Consider the following 17,146-nt stretch of genomic DNA (forward strand, 5'->3'; position numbering starts at 1 on the left):
TAGAATATTAAAAAGCTTAACTACGTGTGATAAATGCTTTCATGAAAGGATAAAAGCAGGGGAGAGTCATCTTAATAAAAGCAGCATGTATGATATAATCTCACTTGTGTAACATGTGTGTCTGTGTATGCTTGAAGAGATGCATGGAAACATGATTATAAAAATTAACGGTGATCACCTTTAGGTAGTATTCCAAGAGTTTTTTATATTCTTCTTTCTAGTGTTAGTATGTTTAAATGATCTATAATAACCTTGTATTACTTATATAAGTAGAAAAAAATCTACCTTTATTATGGTGAAAAAATGAAAAACTGACTTTGATTTAGAGCCGAAAGATATGGTTACCATGGAGAAGCACAAAGCCAAGTGTTTATCATGAACTGCAGATATTATAAACTAATCAGCTTCTGTGGCTAAAACAATCTATGCCTGATAAGCAGCTCTTCCTACACAAGTGAAGATTGCATTTCTGTTTATAACTACAGATACTCATTTAGGATTCAGTCTCTTTATGATTCTGCATCTCTGACTTATGGTCCTCTGGATGCATCTGGGTTTTTTTTTATTTTTTTTATTTTTAAATTTTAAAAAATTTTTGGCTGCCTTGGGTCTCTGTTGCTGTGCATGGGCTTTCTCTAGCTGCGGCGAGCAGGGGCGACTCTTTGTTGTGGTGTGCGGGCTTCTCAGTGTGGTGGCTTCTCTTATTGTGGAGCACAGGCTCTAGGCATGCGGGCTTCAGTAGTTGCAGCACTTGGGCTCAGTAGTTGTGGCTCGCAGGCTCTAGAGCGCAGGCTGAGTAGTTGTGGCACATGGGCTTAGTTGCTCCACGGCATGTGGGATCTTCCTGGACCAGGGATTGAACCCATGTCCCCTGCATTGGCAGGTGGATTCTTAACCACCGCGTCACTAGGGAAGTTCCTGGATGCATTTGTTAACAAAGAGTCTTCATATTTCCTTCTGCTGAATGTCAGACTGATCCAGGACTGTAGTTGTATGTTGGCAATCTATAGCTGCATTCTGTTAGTCATCATGTGCTATGTTGTTCTTCGTATATTCTTTTAAAGTCTCTTTGCAAAGGTCATATCTTAGTTAATCTTAGGGCAGCTGCTTCAATGTTTTCTTTCTATTATCTGTTCTCCATGTCTGCTCAATCCAGCATAATTTAGTATAGGCAGACAACTGCATTCCAAACCTCAAAAGCACATTACTTGTTTTAAAATTAACAACTATTGGCAAGTTATGTTGATGACACAGTAAATGTAAAGCTTATGATGTTAGATGAGACCTCATTGACTGAGTAAGAACTTCTAGATGGGTAGAAGATGACATTTTATAACACCTTGCTAAGATCTTCAGATTCAACTACAGCTTGATGTCAGTAGGATGTTACAAGCTGACAGTCTTTATTTTCGGCTTGGTCAAGCACATTTTATAATGTATCAATGACATAGAAATATTTCATTATATTTCTTTAAATTTATCTTGGCTGCACATGGGACTTTTATACAGACCCATATAAAATCTATATTTGAATTATCTTTTGGTATATTAAGCCATGCAGTTTGAGTTGGTTTTTCAGGTCATTTTGATTTTATACATTGGCATTATAATTATGACTAGATGAGAATTTCTTGGAGGGTTTCCTGAAGGACTTTGCTGGTATTCTTTGATGTTACCAGCTAAAAATAGACCTCATGGAAAATTAATTTTCTACCATTGTGTCCACAGGTGGGCCCTTCACTTTTGAGTCCAAGGACTTCAATAAACATGCCTAATACTTATTAAAAACTTTGCTATGTTTGCATGTCTTAATCAATATAGCTTAGTCATCTTTGTTTTTATCTTCAAATGTGTTTTGGAAACTCCTAAATTGTTTTGAATTCTCAAGTCTAATATTTACTTGAAGAAATTCACATCCTACAATCTGTATGCCTTTATTAAACTTTAAAGTCACAGTTATAAGCACAGTAATAAATATAAATATTTCACAGGAAGTAGAATTATTGAATGTAGAAGCTGCAGATATGAATTTGGACTAACTTTCCACCTCTACCATTATCACAGGTTTCTATGATAAACTCTTTTTTTAATTCTAGATTGTGAACAGCTTTATAAGTGTGTCCATTCTCTCCAACAGTTTAACCTACAACAAAATCAATGGTAATACAAATAATGATACCACCATTCATTAATGAAAAACAATTGGTATATGCTGGCTAAAAGAACCTATGAATTCATTTTGGGAATGGAATATTCAGTGTGTTTCATGTTTGCTTTATATATATACACAATCTCTTTTCAGAAGTTCATAAATAAATACACCTGCTTTTGTTCCTATCAAATATATCTAAAGCACAGAAATCAGTAGAACCAATATTTGGAAGAAACATTTAACATGGATTATGTTAGGATAGATGAAGTAGCAAATATTATAATTGTCCTTAGAATATGCTATTTTTTCTGAAATACTAATTAATTCATTTTTTAATTAAAAATTAATCTTTCTCTGTTAATTTTTTCTTTATAACTGCTGCCAATTTTCTACTAAGTGAAGTGATTAAAATTTCATAACATTTAAAAGAAGAAAACACTAAACTTATAAAATGAAAAAATAACCAGATCAAGTGGTTTCACTGACTTAATTTAAAAAACAAGGGGGTCAATTCAAATAGTGACTGGTTAATTTAGTCAGTAGTTGACCTAGTTTGTGTTTCTAGTAACAGCACATGTTGAGTTTTAGTGTTGTGCAAATGATTATTTTCCAAAATGCTTTTTCCCCTACTTAACACCACATGTATAATCTAGCTTTTAGTTTAGTCTTAAAAATAATATAACTGAAGTTAAGGATCATTTGGCACTGTTTGGGCTGTGTGGTAGATTGTTGCAGTAATGGCCCCAAAGTTTTTCATGCTTTCTTGGATTCATACCCTTGGGGAGCCCCCTTCCACACTCCCTGTGGCTCACAAAGTGAATTACGTTGGTAAATGAAACATTAGCAAACATGGAACAGATGACTGCAACGTGTGTGTGCGTTGGAGACTGCTATTTTGGAGCCCTGTTACAACCACGCCGCATGGCCTAGGTGAGCCTGCTGAAGGATGAGAAACCACTTAGAGCAGAGAAAAATGCCACCTTTCCAAACAACTTCTAGTTGACCTGATAGCTGACTGCAAATGCATTAAGGAGCCCAACCGAGACCAGCAGAAAAAACAACCAGTTCCAACTCAAATGATTGATCCATAGAATTGGATCATAAATTTTTGTAGAGTTTGTTCTGCAGGAAAAGCTAACTGAAACAAAATTAGAATCATAATTGAATGAGATTCTTGCAGGTCCTGGTATGAGGGTTGCAAGTTTGAGAAATGGAAAAAAATTGTGGCCAGAGGACAGATGGAGGTAGATTGCAAAAATGGCCTCAATACTTTGCAGTTCCCCTCACAGGAAATGTACCCATCCTTTGAATCTGATATGGCCATATGGCTTGTTTTCACCAATAGAATGTGGCAGAAGTGATACTGAGCAAGGTCTGAGCCTAGGCCTAAGGGATCATGATGCTTCTGCCGGCAGATCTTGGAACCCTGAGATGTCCATGTGAATGAGCCTGGGCTAGCCTGGTGGATGATGAGAAACACATGGCCCATTTCACCCTGTAGCTCCAGCCAACAGCCAGCTGATACCCCACATTAGTGCCTCCAAGTTGGCTGGCAGCTGACTGTAGATGCATGACTAAGTCTTTCCAAGATCAGCCGATGAACTCCAGCTGAGTCCAGCCCAATTGTCAACTCATAGAATCATGAGCTAAATAAATGATGCTTTGAAACCACTAAGTTTTGGAGTGGTTTGTTTTGCAGCAAAACTAACTTATACAGACTGTTCAGTGGTCACCTGTATTTATTCAGAATAACTACTCTTTAATTCTCTTTTTTTAATTAATTTTTATTGGTTGCTTTACAATGCTGTGTTAGTATACTCAATTCTTTACCTATAGATATTCATAGGAACAAAAGGAGATCTGCAAAAGGTATTCATTGATATTTAAACTGTGCAATCTTCTCTCTAAGATATGTATATCTCAACATCTAAAATATAAAAATAAAACAGACCCATGATTTATTCCAGTCAGAATTTTGCTATAAGATTCAATGTGGTTGGAAACAGCAATGTGAGCAAAACCCAAAAAAACTTAGCTAAGACAAAATGATCCTTAATTTCTTCTGCCTGATTATTCTTAAAGGCACATGGAAACATTCTTATTGAAATGCTTGCATCCCTCACACTAGCTAGTTATTTTAAACACCAGAGACATAGCAGCAACCTGTTCAGAATCATTACTGATGTGATAGGAACAGTGAGCAAAGCATGTGACTTCAATATTCCTTTCTACTTAAGTTATGGATAATGGCAATTAGAGGACAGGTTTCAGAAATGCTTTTAGGAAATATTACCACTATATTTAATAAGTACATTAAAACAAATTTTCTCAATATGCTATATTTATTTGGGGAGCTCTCTGCAATTAAAAAGGATAAAATGTAGTATTTTACAGTTTTGGTTAGGCTTCTTGATATGAAATCCTTGAACTGTTTAGAACAGTGTGGTATCTTTACAATTAATGTGTTCTAAATAATTTTAGCTAATTTTGCTTCAAAATGGTTAATTCTTTTGATTTTATAGATGTGTAAGGTGTATAATGAAAAATTGTTTGATTTTAGGGTGATTTTAAAATAATCAGAAAGGTTATTACCTTACCTTGTACTAGTTGATTGAATATTCTTTAGCAGTAAACTTAGTTGAATTCAACAGAACGTTAATTCTTAAGAACAAGTTTTTCTGCCGACATACTTCGTTAATAATTCACATTTCTCCTCCAGAGTTTTTTCTCTCAGCAGCATAATATCTCAATACTGTAACATTTATTGCATCCAAGACTTAACAATCTGTCTAGATTAAAATTTCTAGAAGGGAGAGATCATTCTTTACTCAACCATATATTCCCTGCCCTGATGTACTACATATATATTACAAGTAACCATTAAGCTTTTATAAAGTAAATAAATATATTAAAACTTTTCCTGATTTTTTTTGGTGTGGTAATTTAGCAAAGGAGTGAGAAAGTAACTACATGTAAAAGTATAAAATTTTATTTATTTATATAATAAGTAATTTAGCAAATACTTTATTTAGCAACTAATCTACCAGACATGATGTCAGGCACTGGCAATGGTTAGCAAAATAGGTATGATTCCTTTTCCAAAAATATACAATGTAATAAAGGAACAAATATGGAAGAAAGCAGAAATTCTGATTTTAGCCCCTGCATTTTTAAACTACATTGTATTCTTACAGCTGCTTCTAGAATAACAAGCAGTCTCCCGAAAAAAATCATGTAGTACTTCTCGGGGATTTATCTCAATGACCCTGAATATTGAATCTTAACACTATAATAGTTAATTTCTTTTTTATATACCCCACAGAAAGCTTCAAGTAACATGTAAATTTATGTAAAACACATATACTTATGCTAAATAACAATTTATCCTTGGATTTAATTTGAAAATATATAGCAGCTTTACTTTGGCTAAGAATATGTAACATGCTATAATTGGAACCAAGAATAATCATGACCATTTATGTAACTTTCATAGGTGATATGAAAAGCTTTCTTTAAAATAGAATCACTACAGTAATATATTAGATGAGGTTTGCTCTAACTGTAAGATCACCACTGTTATTGGAATTTGGTAGACTTTTGTCTTTCATATTTTCCTCATATTTAGTCTCTGCCTGGAATGTCTTTCCCCATTCTGTGCTCTCTCCCTGCTTTGCTTGCAATACACTTTTTCTCCTTAAAGAATAGACATCTCCTTAAAGATGTCACTTGGTTTAGGAATTCTGCTCTTATTCCACAGTTTGAATGATGCATAACTTGGATGAGTTCCTCGAGCACATTTCTTGCAGTGCTCTTGCCATATATTGGTTTATATGTCTGTTCCCCGTGAGACTCTAGCTCCCCAGAGGCAGTGCTCTATCTCAGTTGTAGTCAGATACCTCCCACAGGATGTTTGCTATTGATTGTTACAGAATCCTCAATTCCTGGTTAGGTGCCTAGCATATAGGTGTTCAGTAAATCATTATGGAATTGAGATCAATTCAGAATTCATCTATTGTATGCTAATAAATACTCTATAAAGCCATCAATTATTCCTTAAAGATACTGATGTCATGCTTTCCAAATTCTTTAAGTTGATCTTTTCTACTTCCCTTATGTAAGGGATTTCAGATGAAGGAAGTGAATGATAATAGCCCAATTGTTATTTATAAAATTTCTTTTTTCTCCTTTTTCAAGAAAGGAACATCTTTGAGAGGCAACCTATTGAGTTATTAATTCCAGACTCCTAAAGTTCACTTTTATATTGTAATATGATAAAAATAGTCCATGAGAAACTGCAGAATTTTTAAAAGCTAAAAGCTAAACATATTATAACACTTAGGCACCCTATAGAACTTAATATAAAACAGATGCAGGAAGAGAAATTGTGAAATAGAGGTAGAATTTCAAAGATGTCTTGAAAATAACGGCCTCTTAAAAACCCAGCTATTTGAAAATTACTTTGCGAAATAATAATAGGAGTCAGTCTAAAACACAATACTTACATATCAATGGTATTTCAAAATGTAACACTGAACTATGTTTGCTTATAAAAATCCTAAACCTTATGTGGTATTAAGGAATAAGGACAGCCTTTTATTTACCAAGCCTTTCAGAAACTAAAAAGAATAATCTTTTACTATATATTATTCCAACAAGGTAAAACTTTTACTACTGAGGGCCTTATTATATTATGCATTTCATCACTCTGCAGGTTAAATTATATCACATGGATACATAGATCTATGTAGGACATTCTTTTTAAAATAACAAAAAACATATAAAACATAACAGCACTGCTTTGACAAGATAACTAGAATCCACTGTATATTTCTCTTTTATTAAGAACTCCAGAGAATGCTATTTCCAGAGAAAACAACTTTTAGCGCAATATCAAAAATATTTAGATGTTCATGTGAAGCAAAATAAATAAAACTATCAATCATTGCCATTTTCTATAATTATAATGGAAGCTGGTTAACAAAAAAGTAAGAAATGCTATGTAGATATTATAGTCAACATTTGTTTCTAAGTGACCTACTCTAAATGGCTCATTTTTAGTTCATATACGTCTACCTTCACTGCTTCCTTTCGCAACTTCACAAATGTTTATTTAGTCTTTAATGTGCACAGTTACTGTATGAGTTCAAAAAATAAATATGTTCCTAACTTTCAGAAATGTAAAGGCGAGAATGAATCAAGCGACAAGTACAGTAGACTTCGACACTTGCTCCGGTGGAGGGATGGGAAAGTTTTAATGGAAGGACTGAGAGCACTGGTGGTGAGGAAGAGGGAAGAATCTGAACCCCTACTGGGTATCTGACTTTAAAACTGGATTTTGGAGGCCAAAATGTCACATGAAACTACGGCCATTCTGTAAGTAACATACTTAGTAAGAACAGATATGATTTAAAGTGTCTCAAATGTGGAATTTACGCTCTACACTCTTTGCCTGATCTTCAGCAGTAAAAGTAAAAGAAATGTAACATATTGCATCTCGTATTCATTTTGAAAGAATTTTCAAAAGACTAAAAAGGGAAGTTGATAAAAAGGGGGTCACCCAGTATAAAATGAAACAATTGCAGCAGTCAGAAGAGTGAGCGTTAATTAATGGGAAAACACACCCACAGAACATCTGAGCATGCAAGTGTAGTAGGATATTTTAAGATGTTTTTCAATTCATTCTCAGTAAATTTTGTGCAGGATTTTTTGAAACAATGTGTGATTTGATCTTACAGAACTTAGGATTTTGGATGAGAACTATTATTATTACTTTTTATTATTACTTACACCTGCTTCAGGTGCTTTCTCAGTGATGGCATCTGCCATCATGGCTGTCTTATGTCAGGGTTTCAGAGAAACAGACTCTAAGGTGGAGACTCTATCGGGGAATGCCATTGGGATCAGAATCTATGGGGAACATGGAGAAAAGCAGAACTGAGCAAAGGAGGAGTTTAACTGTGATGCCGTCATGACAAAGACCTCAGCTTATCCCACAGCGAGCTCTGTAGCTAAGAGATCTTTCAGAGTTGTCCTACTTTGATGCAGGAGACTCGGCCTTTTTAACCATCCCTATGCATTCATCACCCCTACCCTTGGTTATACGTTGGAGGGTGGGGCATAACTTGGGCCAGAGAATGCTCTTTGGCTAAGAGTCATTCCCAGAGAGTTACTCAGCTGAGAGCCATCAGCTGCTAATATTTTCTGTGGCTTAGGGAAAGAGTGCCTCTGTCTTGAAAGGGGAATTTGGGCAACACTCTATAGCATTTACTACAATGGCCTCTGGTGTCCTCAGGAAAATTGACATGACTGGTTATACTTCCTAAGCCAGCTTGTTTGAACAGGCCCATCAATCAATGTGAATAATGAATGAGAGAGCAGTACAAGAAAACAAGAAGGAGAGGGGTATTTTTAAAAATTATCAAGATTTGAATAGTGGCCTCTTAAGAAATAAATGAAAGTAAACACTAATTATATACAAAAGTACAGTACTCAGAAAAGATGAGTATTAGGCTCTGAAGATAATTTAGGAATTCCTTTCAGTAACTTGAACATTTGATACTTTATTTACTAATTCATTTATTCATTCTAAACTGTTTAGTACATGTATAATTTATAAAGATTTTTGCTGTCTCATAAAAAATAAGCCTCTAACAGATTAGGATGGATAAGTAGATCTAGAATCAAGATCCATTGATTATTCTTCAATGCACAGTTCCAGGATAATTAATAGATATTTAGAGTAATAATGAATAAATACAATGGAAATTCTGAACTGAAACTCAAAATATTTGAAGGTTGTTTTGTATGAAAATTTAAATTAGAAGTTTGTTTCGCATATTAGAAAGGCTAATAAGTCTAAGCAAGTAATTCACTGTTGAAAATGACTTAGAATTAGGTAAGAATTTGGTTTAATAAACATGACTGAAATAAATCAGATAGGCTTCATGGTCAAGGTTAAAAACAATAACAGTGGTTGCAAAAACCTACTGGGGCCTCCCAATGGTCACATTACTAAAGACAGAAGCACTTCATCCAGGATTACATTTTTCTTTGATTGGATTTAAAAGAACCACCCCAAGAGGAATGTAGTATTATAGATATCCAGATTGAGTTAATATATGCATAAAATGGGAAAATAATTTTGGAGAAAAACAAAAGTTTCAAAAGGGAAAAAAATATGGAGTCCCAGACATGTAAGCACTTAATTTCTGGAGTTAGTGAGTTAAAACTATATTTAATATCTGAAGTTTACAATCTAGGAAAGCAAATTCTGTTAAGGGATAAAGGAGTGTTTTCTATTTATCACTCCCCACTTTTCCCAATCCGATAATCTGAAACATCTCAGCTGGCTCTGATGACAATCTCTGGGAAGTGTGGTACTTTTAGCCTCTCAGAGATCACAGAACACAGGATATTGATCTGATTTTCCTCAGTATGGACAACACTAAAATTGTCTTTCTCTAAATAAGCTTTACTTTCCCTCTCTCTCTTAAAAAAAAAAACCAAACAAACCCAAACAAAGAAAAGGTAAACCTGTAGCTCTGTACTAAAACACATGCAGAGAAACTAGTAACTTTTATATTGCCCATAATGCTATGTAAATGTATCATAAAGATAAAACAGCTGTCAAAAGTGGAGGCCCTAAATGAAAAGGAAGGCTCTATATGGTCACAATAATACCATACCCAGAAGGTTTGTTTTGGTGGACTACCTTTAAACGAATGAAGTGAAGCCTGTGACTTAGATGGCTAAAACTGTCTTTAATATGTGTAACTTTGGAGGCATTACCTAATTTGACTACATTGACAAACTACAGAAAGTCACAAGATACACTTCAAATTTGCTTTGTGGGACCAGATGCCAATTAGAATAAAAATGAAGGTGGATAATCAACATGGTGTTACCACTCAGATGTCATCTAAGGCAGCAGTCCCCAACCTTTTTGGCACTAGGGGCCTGTTTCGTGGAAGACAATTTTTCAACAGACAGGGTGTGGGAGATGGTTCAGGCAGTAATGCCAGTGATGGAGACCAATGGGGGGTGGCAGATGAAGCTTCCCTGCCTCGCCCACTGCTCATCTCCTACTGTTCCACTGGTTCCTAATAGGCCATGGACAAGTACCAGTACTGGTCCATGGCCTGGGGGTTGGAGATCCCTGATCTAAGGCAGTCATCTTTTATTCAGTTCCAAACTGTGCTAAAGTGAATGTCCAATTTTGCATAAAAAAGCGATGAAATAAACTATTCTGCAATATAATTTAGCAGAATTTTATGCAGTATATAATTAATTATATTAAAACATGAAATAACGCAGTAGTTGGCTAAGCTGAGAAAATGAGTTTATAGTTTTTATTTTTATTGTTTATTTTTTTCTTAAGTAAATATTGACAGAGTGGCTGTTGTATGGACACACAAAGTGATCAAAAATAAAATGGTGTATTAGCCTTTGCTTTTGGGGACCCCTTAGTTTAACTTATTTCATTAATACATAAAATGTCATAGAATCACAAGTTTTAATGGCATATTTTGGTCATATTCATGTGACTGCATGAAACATACATATACTAAAAAGATGTGCATTCTTTTTTTGCCATGGGAACTACTACTTTGAGAAGAGAGTGAGTGGAGGCACATTCTCTTAACAGACAAGCAGGGAGCATGGATGAGGTACACTTTCTGGAATGATCTGAAGATTCTAAGGCTTTTCTTTGAGTGTAACCTCTCTTCTCTTTAGCCCCCAAGTTTTGGTTTGTTATTACTCTATTCTGTCCTATTAAAATGACAATGTGATTTCTTTTGTTAAATTAGGTGAAAGACTAAGATTGAACTGTTATAAAGCAAATCTGTGGCAGTCAAAAGATTATAGCAGAGTACTGTACAGAAACTTGATGAATTACCAGGATTCAGAGCAAGACAAAGATCCAGAAGGCAAGAAACTGAGTGATGAGGAAGGACAAGCCCTTTGCCAGGCTGGGAGGGGTAGGGCTCAGAGTCCAGGAGGCCATACTACTTGGAAGTATGGCTATTACTAGTGAGCAGAATGAACTAAAGAGAACTTGTGACTTTGGTAGAACTGTTGATCCTCTGCCTTTCTACATTTTCTGATTAGTTATGAAATGTCTCCAAGACTTGCACCTGCTAATATGATGAAGAAGAGGATGCAGCCGATGCTCTTGAAGTCCTAAGAACTTTGTGCCTTAGTAAACCCTGGCAGTGTGTCCAATGATTTCATTCATTTTTACATTAACATTTATCCACCAGGAAAGAGAATGGTGCCAGTTGAGTACTTGCTGTCTTCTGTTCTGAGACTGTTACTCCTTAGGAAATAAGAAGTTAATTCCTAAGAAGGCAAACTAGGAACAAAAGTAACCACAATAAGAAGACTGCCATAGGCTGGGACTTTCAGCTAACAAAAAATCCTAAGGTATTAAGGAGTTTATATTCTGGCCCCTTTTATCTACCTAATACTCCACAAAATCCAGGGGTCTGAATCAGGCATGTTCCCTTATGATTCCTATGCTTGGTTTACAGATTATCATAATTACTGCTACTTTCCAATCTTCTGACATTCAGATCTGGTTGGTAATGGAATGTACTACTGTAGAGGAGTGAGTTTCTCATCACTAAAAGGATTACAGTGGACACTGTTGATACTGATGGAGAATCCATGTATCAACCTAAGGCAAACTCAATAATCTCCAGGATCCCTCTTAACCCTGAGATACAATATCTTTTCCCATTTAAGGTTGGCTTTCTCTTCCTCTCTTCTTTTCCTATGCCAATGCTACCCATCCTCTGAGGTCTAGGTCAGGTGGCACCTTCTTCCAAAATAATATTACTTTATATGATTGTCATGAGGAATTGATGAGCTATTGTGTGTCTGTATATATGTATGTATTTATATATATGTATAGATATATATGTATATGTATAGATATATATGTATATGTATAGATTCATACATAAATATATACACACACACAATAGCTTATCAATTTCTCAAAACAATCATACAACATACACATATATTTATATATATAAAGTATATATAAATATATATAAGTACATATATATTTATATATAAATATATGTATAAAAGCTGTGTGCTTGGCATATAGTAGGTGCTAAGTTAATTCCTTTCCTCACTTTTCTCCACAATGCAAAAAAATTCACATTAATCTCTTTCTTTTCTGGTCTCCAACAAGATTTGGCTATAATAAAAAATTAATAGTTGTTTTTTTATGGTCATATTTCTCTTGAATTACTTCATGTTCTATGCCATCTTTACATTTATTAAAGACCAGAACCAAATCTTTCTTGTATTTTTATTTCCCACAGTTTATAGACAAGGACTGAATACATAAGGGTCAATGAATGTGGAGAGAGTAAGCTTCATAAAGGAGAGTCAATATAATGTAGTTTAAAAATCACAGTGTATTTAATATTATTGTCCCAATTTAGTATTCATGTAGCCTGGAAAAGCCTTATGCTTCTGTTCCCTCATTTAAAAATGGGGTCAAACATCTCTACTCTGCTTTCCTGAATGTATTGTTATAAACAGAGCATTGAGTAAATATGAAGGACCATTCAAATAGTGCCCTTTGATTTGGTTGTCCATTTAGTTGCAATTTATCACATTTGGAGAGTTCACAGTGGAAAGCGCAATTCTTCTTTTGTCAACCTTCCTGATTACAAATGTCTGGCTTTTTTCTCTGCTCCAAAAGGAAAAAATTATAGGCTTCCATGATATTCAGTGTAACTGATCTTTATGCACTTTAAGGATTAAAACTAGCTTACATGTTAAATGAATCATTAGGGATTTCAGGTCTCTGGAGAACAATGGATGACCATAGTCCTCTGTTAAGACAGTGGCTTTGGAGTCCCGTGGCCATGTTCAGGTGCTGTTCCGACAACCTGAGAGTCTTAAGAGGTTCTCAAAGACCTCTGACCAACATAAACAATTGTGTCAAAACACAATTGTGTCAAAGCACAATTGCAAATGATTTATTTGATAACGGTGGTCATTTAAGGCCGAAGCTTATAGTGCAACCTCTGCTTAACCTCATTGTTACCTCTTTTTAACTTGCCTGGAATGAATGTAAAGTCTGCACCCTGTTCAACCCCTGCTCCACACAGCTGTCAGAATTATCTTCTTAAAGAACAAATCTGAGTTACATCGCTCCCGGTTTCATTCCAAATACACCCCAAATTCCATGGCTCAGAAGTCAGTGCCTTTAACAATGAGGTCTCTGCTGCTCTCCTTTAAATGTATTCAACAAATATTGACATCCTCTACTCTGTGTCTTCGCTATGCCGTTAGGGCTGCTGGATCCTCACTATTCCTGAGACAAGTTCTAAACTCTCTGCCACATCTTTGCTTCACCTGCCCACTCTGTCTGAAATGCAATTTCTCCTCCAAACCACCTGGAAAAATCCTACCAAACCAGGTCCAGTTCAAATACCAGCTGTATGTAGAGTTCCCTGGTGACAGTACTGTGATAGAAGATTATTAGCCCACCTTGTTGTCTGTCCCCTTAAACTGTGCTCTCTGAGGGGTGAAAGGCCATGTCTTTTACCTTGGATCTCCCACAGCACTTAGCTTGCAAAATTGAATCTAAATTAAAGCTTAAGAATAGCCTCACTAATTTGCCACTTTCAGTTAACTCATATCATTGCCAAAAATGTGATTTGGGTGAATTGGATCAAATGTTTATGGACTAATTGATGGTTTGGACCCTTTCAACAGTGGCTTCAGTAATCAGTCAAATTGCTGGCTGTAAAATATGGCCTAAGTAAAGAGGCAAGAGAAATAGAAGCATTTTCATAATAGATTTCAAAGCAATAGCTTTTATTCTTTTAACCTGATGTGATTATATGTTTATTTATTCACTCTCTTGAAATGCAGTACAAAAGCACTATTTTCTTTAAAACATAAATATACCTTGTCTATAGATGTTATAAAAGCTACACATAAAGTTTTTCCTAGAGCTTTATCTGCACACCAATGGCTGTGTATAAAAGACATCACTATAACTAGTTGAAAAGTAGAGAACTTAATTAAGCTATATTTTGGCATTACGAGATGGAAAATATCAACACAATTGGTATCTTTTTGTTTGTTTTGTTTTGTTTTGTTTTCCTCAGAGATTTAGTTGATTCATTTGACACTATGCAGTGTTAATATGCTTAAAAAATATACTCCCCTTTCTCTTCTGATTCATCCCCATTCAATCACCCACTGGTGGGTTAGGCCCAGGGCAGTTAACCTAGAGAGTACTCCAGTCAAAAGCACACTCTATTCTTGCCTAAGTTCCGAATACTCTTGGGCTTTCTTACTCTGCTGGGCCAGCCTAGACCCCTAAGGTCTCTTCAATGGCTCTCCTTTGAAACTCAGAGCAAGCCATAGATCACCCTGCTAGGCTCTCTTCTGAACCCTGGCCTGCCCTCTTATTCCCAGAGCCTTCAACTGGCATCTCATACAGAAAGTATCCACAAGTCCAGAAGCCTTCCCAAGTCTTGCTTTTTCATCACACTTTCATCTCTCCTTCTAAAATATGTTATTTCTCAGACATATTATTTCACAAGAAGAAAGACAGGATAGGGGCAGAATGTTTTTCTTTCATCTCTCTGACTTTCTAAAGTCACAAAATGGGATTCTCTCCCATGCATGTTCTTGAAGCCAGCCAGGACCTAATCAGTGTTTGAGGTAATTGGGGTAGAGGGAATAGACAATTTCTTTTTACACTTTGCAGTTTTGAAGCTTCCAAATATTTTAGGTACAAACATATTTCTGTTAATTTTTAAAAATAAGCTAAAGTAATATACCTTACTTAAAGCTAAATATTTTTTCACTTCTCAATGTAAAAATTTGCTTTATTCTTCTATTCTGTAGTTTATTTCCCTGTCTACAAACTGAGCTAATTTATAATGGCTTGTAGCAATATGGGTTTGCATAGAGTCAGGAGTCAGTTTTGTAATTCTCAAGGGCAAGAACAGCATATGTGTAAAGAGAGGTATACCAGGTATATTTACTGCCAACCTTATGAAAAGGATTGAAGGTGTTTATTGATACAAACGAATGGACACGAAACTAAAGTGGTGATATCTAAGAGACAAAAACAAGAATTCATATAATTTTACCAGGACCATTAATTTCTCTATTGATATTTTAAAATAAAGAGGGAAACTGTTTCTATGAAGAGAACCCAAAATTTATTTTAGACATATTTTTACTTTATATATTTGATCACTCAAAATGAATGTTTACAGGTAATCCTAAGAAGATATATTTTTGATGGTATTTTTTTTTTGTTTTCAAATGAAATATTTTTGTGTCATATTTTTCTGGTTTTGGTTTATGACATTCATAGCATAAAACTGTTCACAATTTTGAAGTTATGATCGACCCAAGGTAAATAAAAAGGAAAACCACAAATTAGAGGAAAATGAGCTTAACATGACCTAAATATTTTGTATATAAGGTAACCATTGATAATTAAAATTGATTTATTTAATGAGATGTGAATAATGCAGTTGGTAATTGTTTCTTATTTGTATAGTCTCTCTCATTAATTCCAAAGTAAATCAAGATGAAAGGAATAATTTAAAAGAAAATGTTTACTTTTGGTTACATTGGCAAATGCAACAAAGAGAGTTCATTCTTACTATTCTACTAATATAAATTTATCAAATTCTAGAGTGGGAAGGGGTCTTAGAAATTATCTGGTCCAACTCCCTCACTTTAGTTCTCTATGAGATTAATGCCAAGGCAAGTCAAGTGGCTGGTTTTTCTGTTACACAGCTAATTAAGGATTGAGCTGGAACTTGTTCCAGAAAATTCCTTTCTTTGGGTCTAGGACTTTTCCCACTGTATCACATTACTTTTAAAATAAAATTCAATCCAAACCAAGTTTTATATGTTTGTGCTCACCATAGCTATGGTTTTCCAGTGCTTCCCAAAGTATTTAGAGAAGCATAAACTGGTATTAATAAGTATGTGGCAGCATTTTAAATTGTATTTGTTGGCATAGATTATATTTGGACCCACCTCTTTCACCAATATAGAAGGGATATTTCAGCCAAAATCTCTCTCTGCCACCCTGGTTCCATCCTCTTTCTCTCTCTCCCTCTATCATTATGTTACTCTTTTATGTCTTAAACAAGCTGCTTCTCTGTTGAGTTAAGACACTGTAATGGTACTATAGGACTTGGTTCAAACGACTTCTTACTCCATTTAGTTGATTACCATGTAAATATATAAAAGAAGATATTACAAGGAAAGGTTTGGCAGATGAGAAATGAGCATGTCTGTGAATGTTTATCGAAGGCTAATATGCATTTCTGACTTTGGGTTGCATGTTTAAGCTCTATAGCCTGTGAGAGATTAAAGAATCTCCAAGAATTACTATTACTATTAATAGTAGGACAGGCAGGCTTATTTCATTTATTTATTGTATCGTAATTACGGAGAATACTTTAAATAACACTAGCCAGTTTATGTAGCCACATAACTTTTGAGAAGTAAGGTGTAAATATTGACAACACTAATCAAATAAATAAAAGTGGCAAAGAAAACAAATCTGCATAATGAAGTACTCCCAATTTCTTACTGGGGAGGGGGGTGGTTTAAATAAGTATTTCTTTCAGTTTGACATAACATAAAATAATGAAATAATTGTTTGAATCAATTTGATTTTTTTCCTTAATAGATAAGATTTCACAGATAAGAAAGTTTTTACATTTGAGTCTAAATTTCTAAACGTATTATTACTCAAAGAATAAAATTGTATTAACTTACGGCCCTGATGCTTTCAAAATGTCCACCTTCCTTCTCAAAATCGATAGGCTGTCCTTTTAGTGTCCAGTAGAAAGTGACATCCAAACTAGCATCGTGAATTGCTTTGCAATTAAGGACGATGCTTTCTCCCACTGTTAACTCAGTTCTTTTAGGGGTAAGTTCTATTCTTGTAGGTTCTATAGAAATAAAAATACATTA

The 17,146-nt window shown here is 34.9% G+C and overlaps 1 protein-coding gene across 1 annotated transcript in view; it reads right to left on the bottom strand.

The window, feature by feature from the left end:
- CNTN5 (contactin 5) overlaps nt 1–17,146 on the bottom strand; it is a 1,287,027-nt gene that overhangs the window by 128,250 nt on the left and 1,141,631 nt on the right. The window contains exon 15 of the mRNA XM_057750478.1: nt 16,949–17,124. Within this exon, the coding sequence (XP_057606461.1) occupies nt 16,949–17,124 (176 nt within the window). The remainder of the gene's footprint in view (nt 1–16,948; nt 17,125–17,146) is intronic.

This window comes from Hippopotamus amphibius, chromosome 9, assembly GCF_030028045.1.
Source record: "Hippopotamus amphibius kiboko isolate mHipAmp2 chromosome 9, mHipAmp2.hap2, whole genome shotgun sequence".
Lineage (NCBI taxonomy): Eukaryota > Metazoa > Chordata > Mammalia > Artiodactyla > Hippopotamidae > Hippopotamus > Hippopotamus amphibius.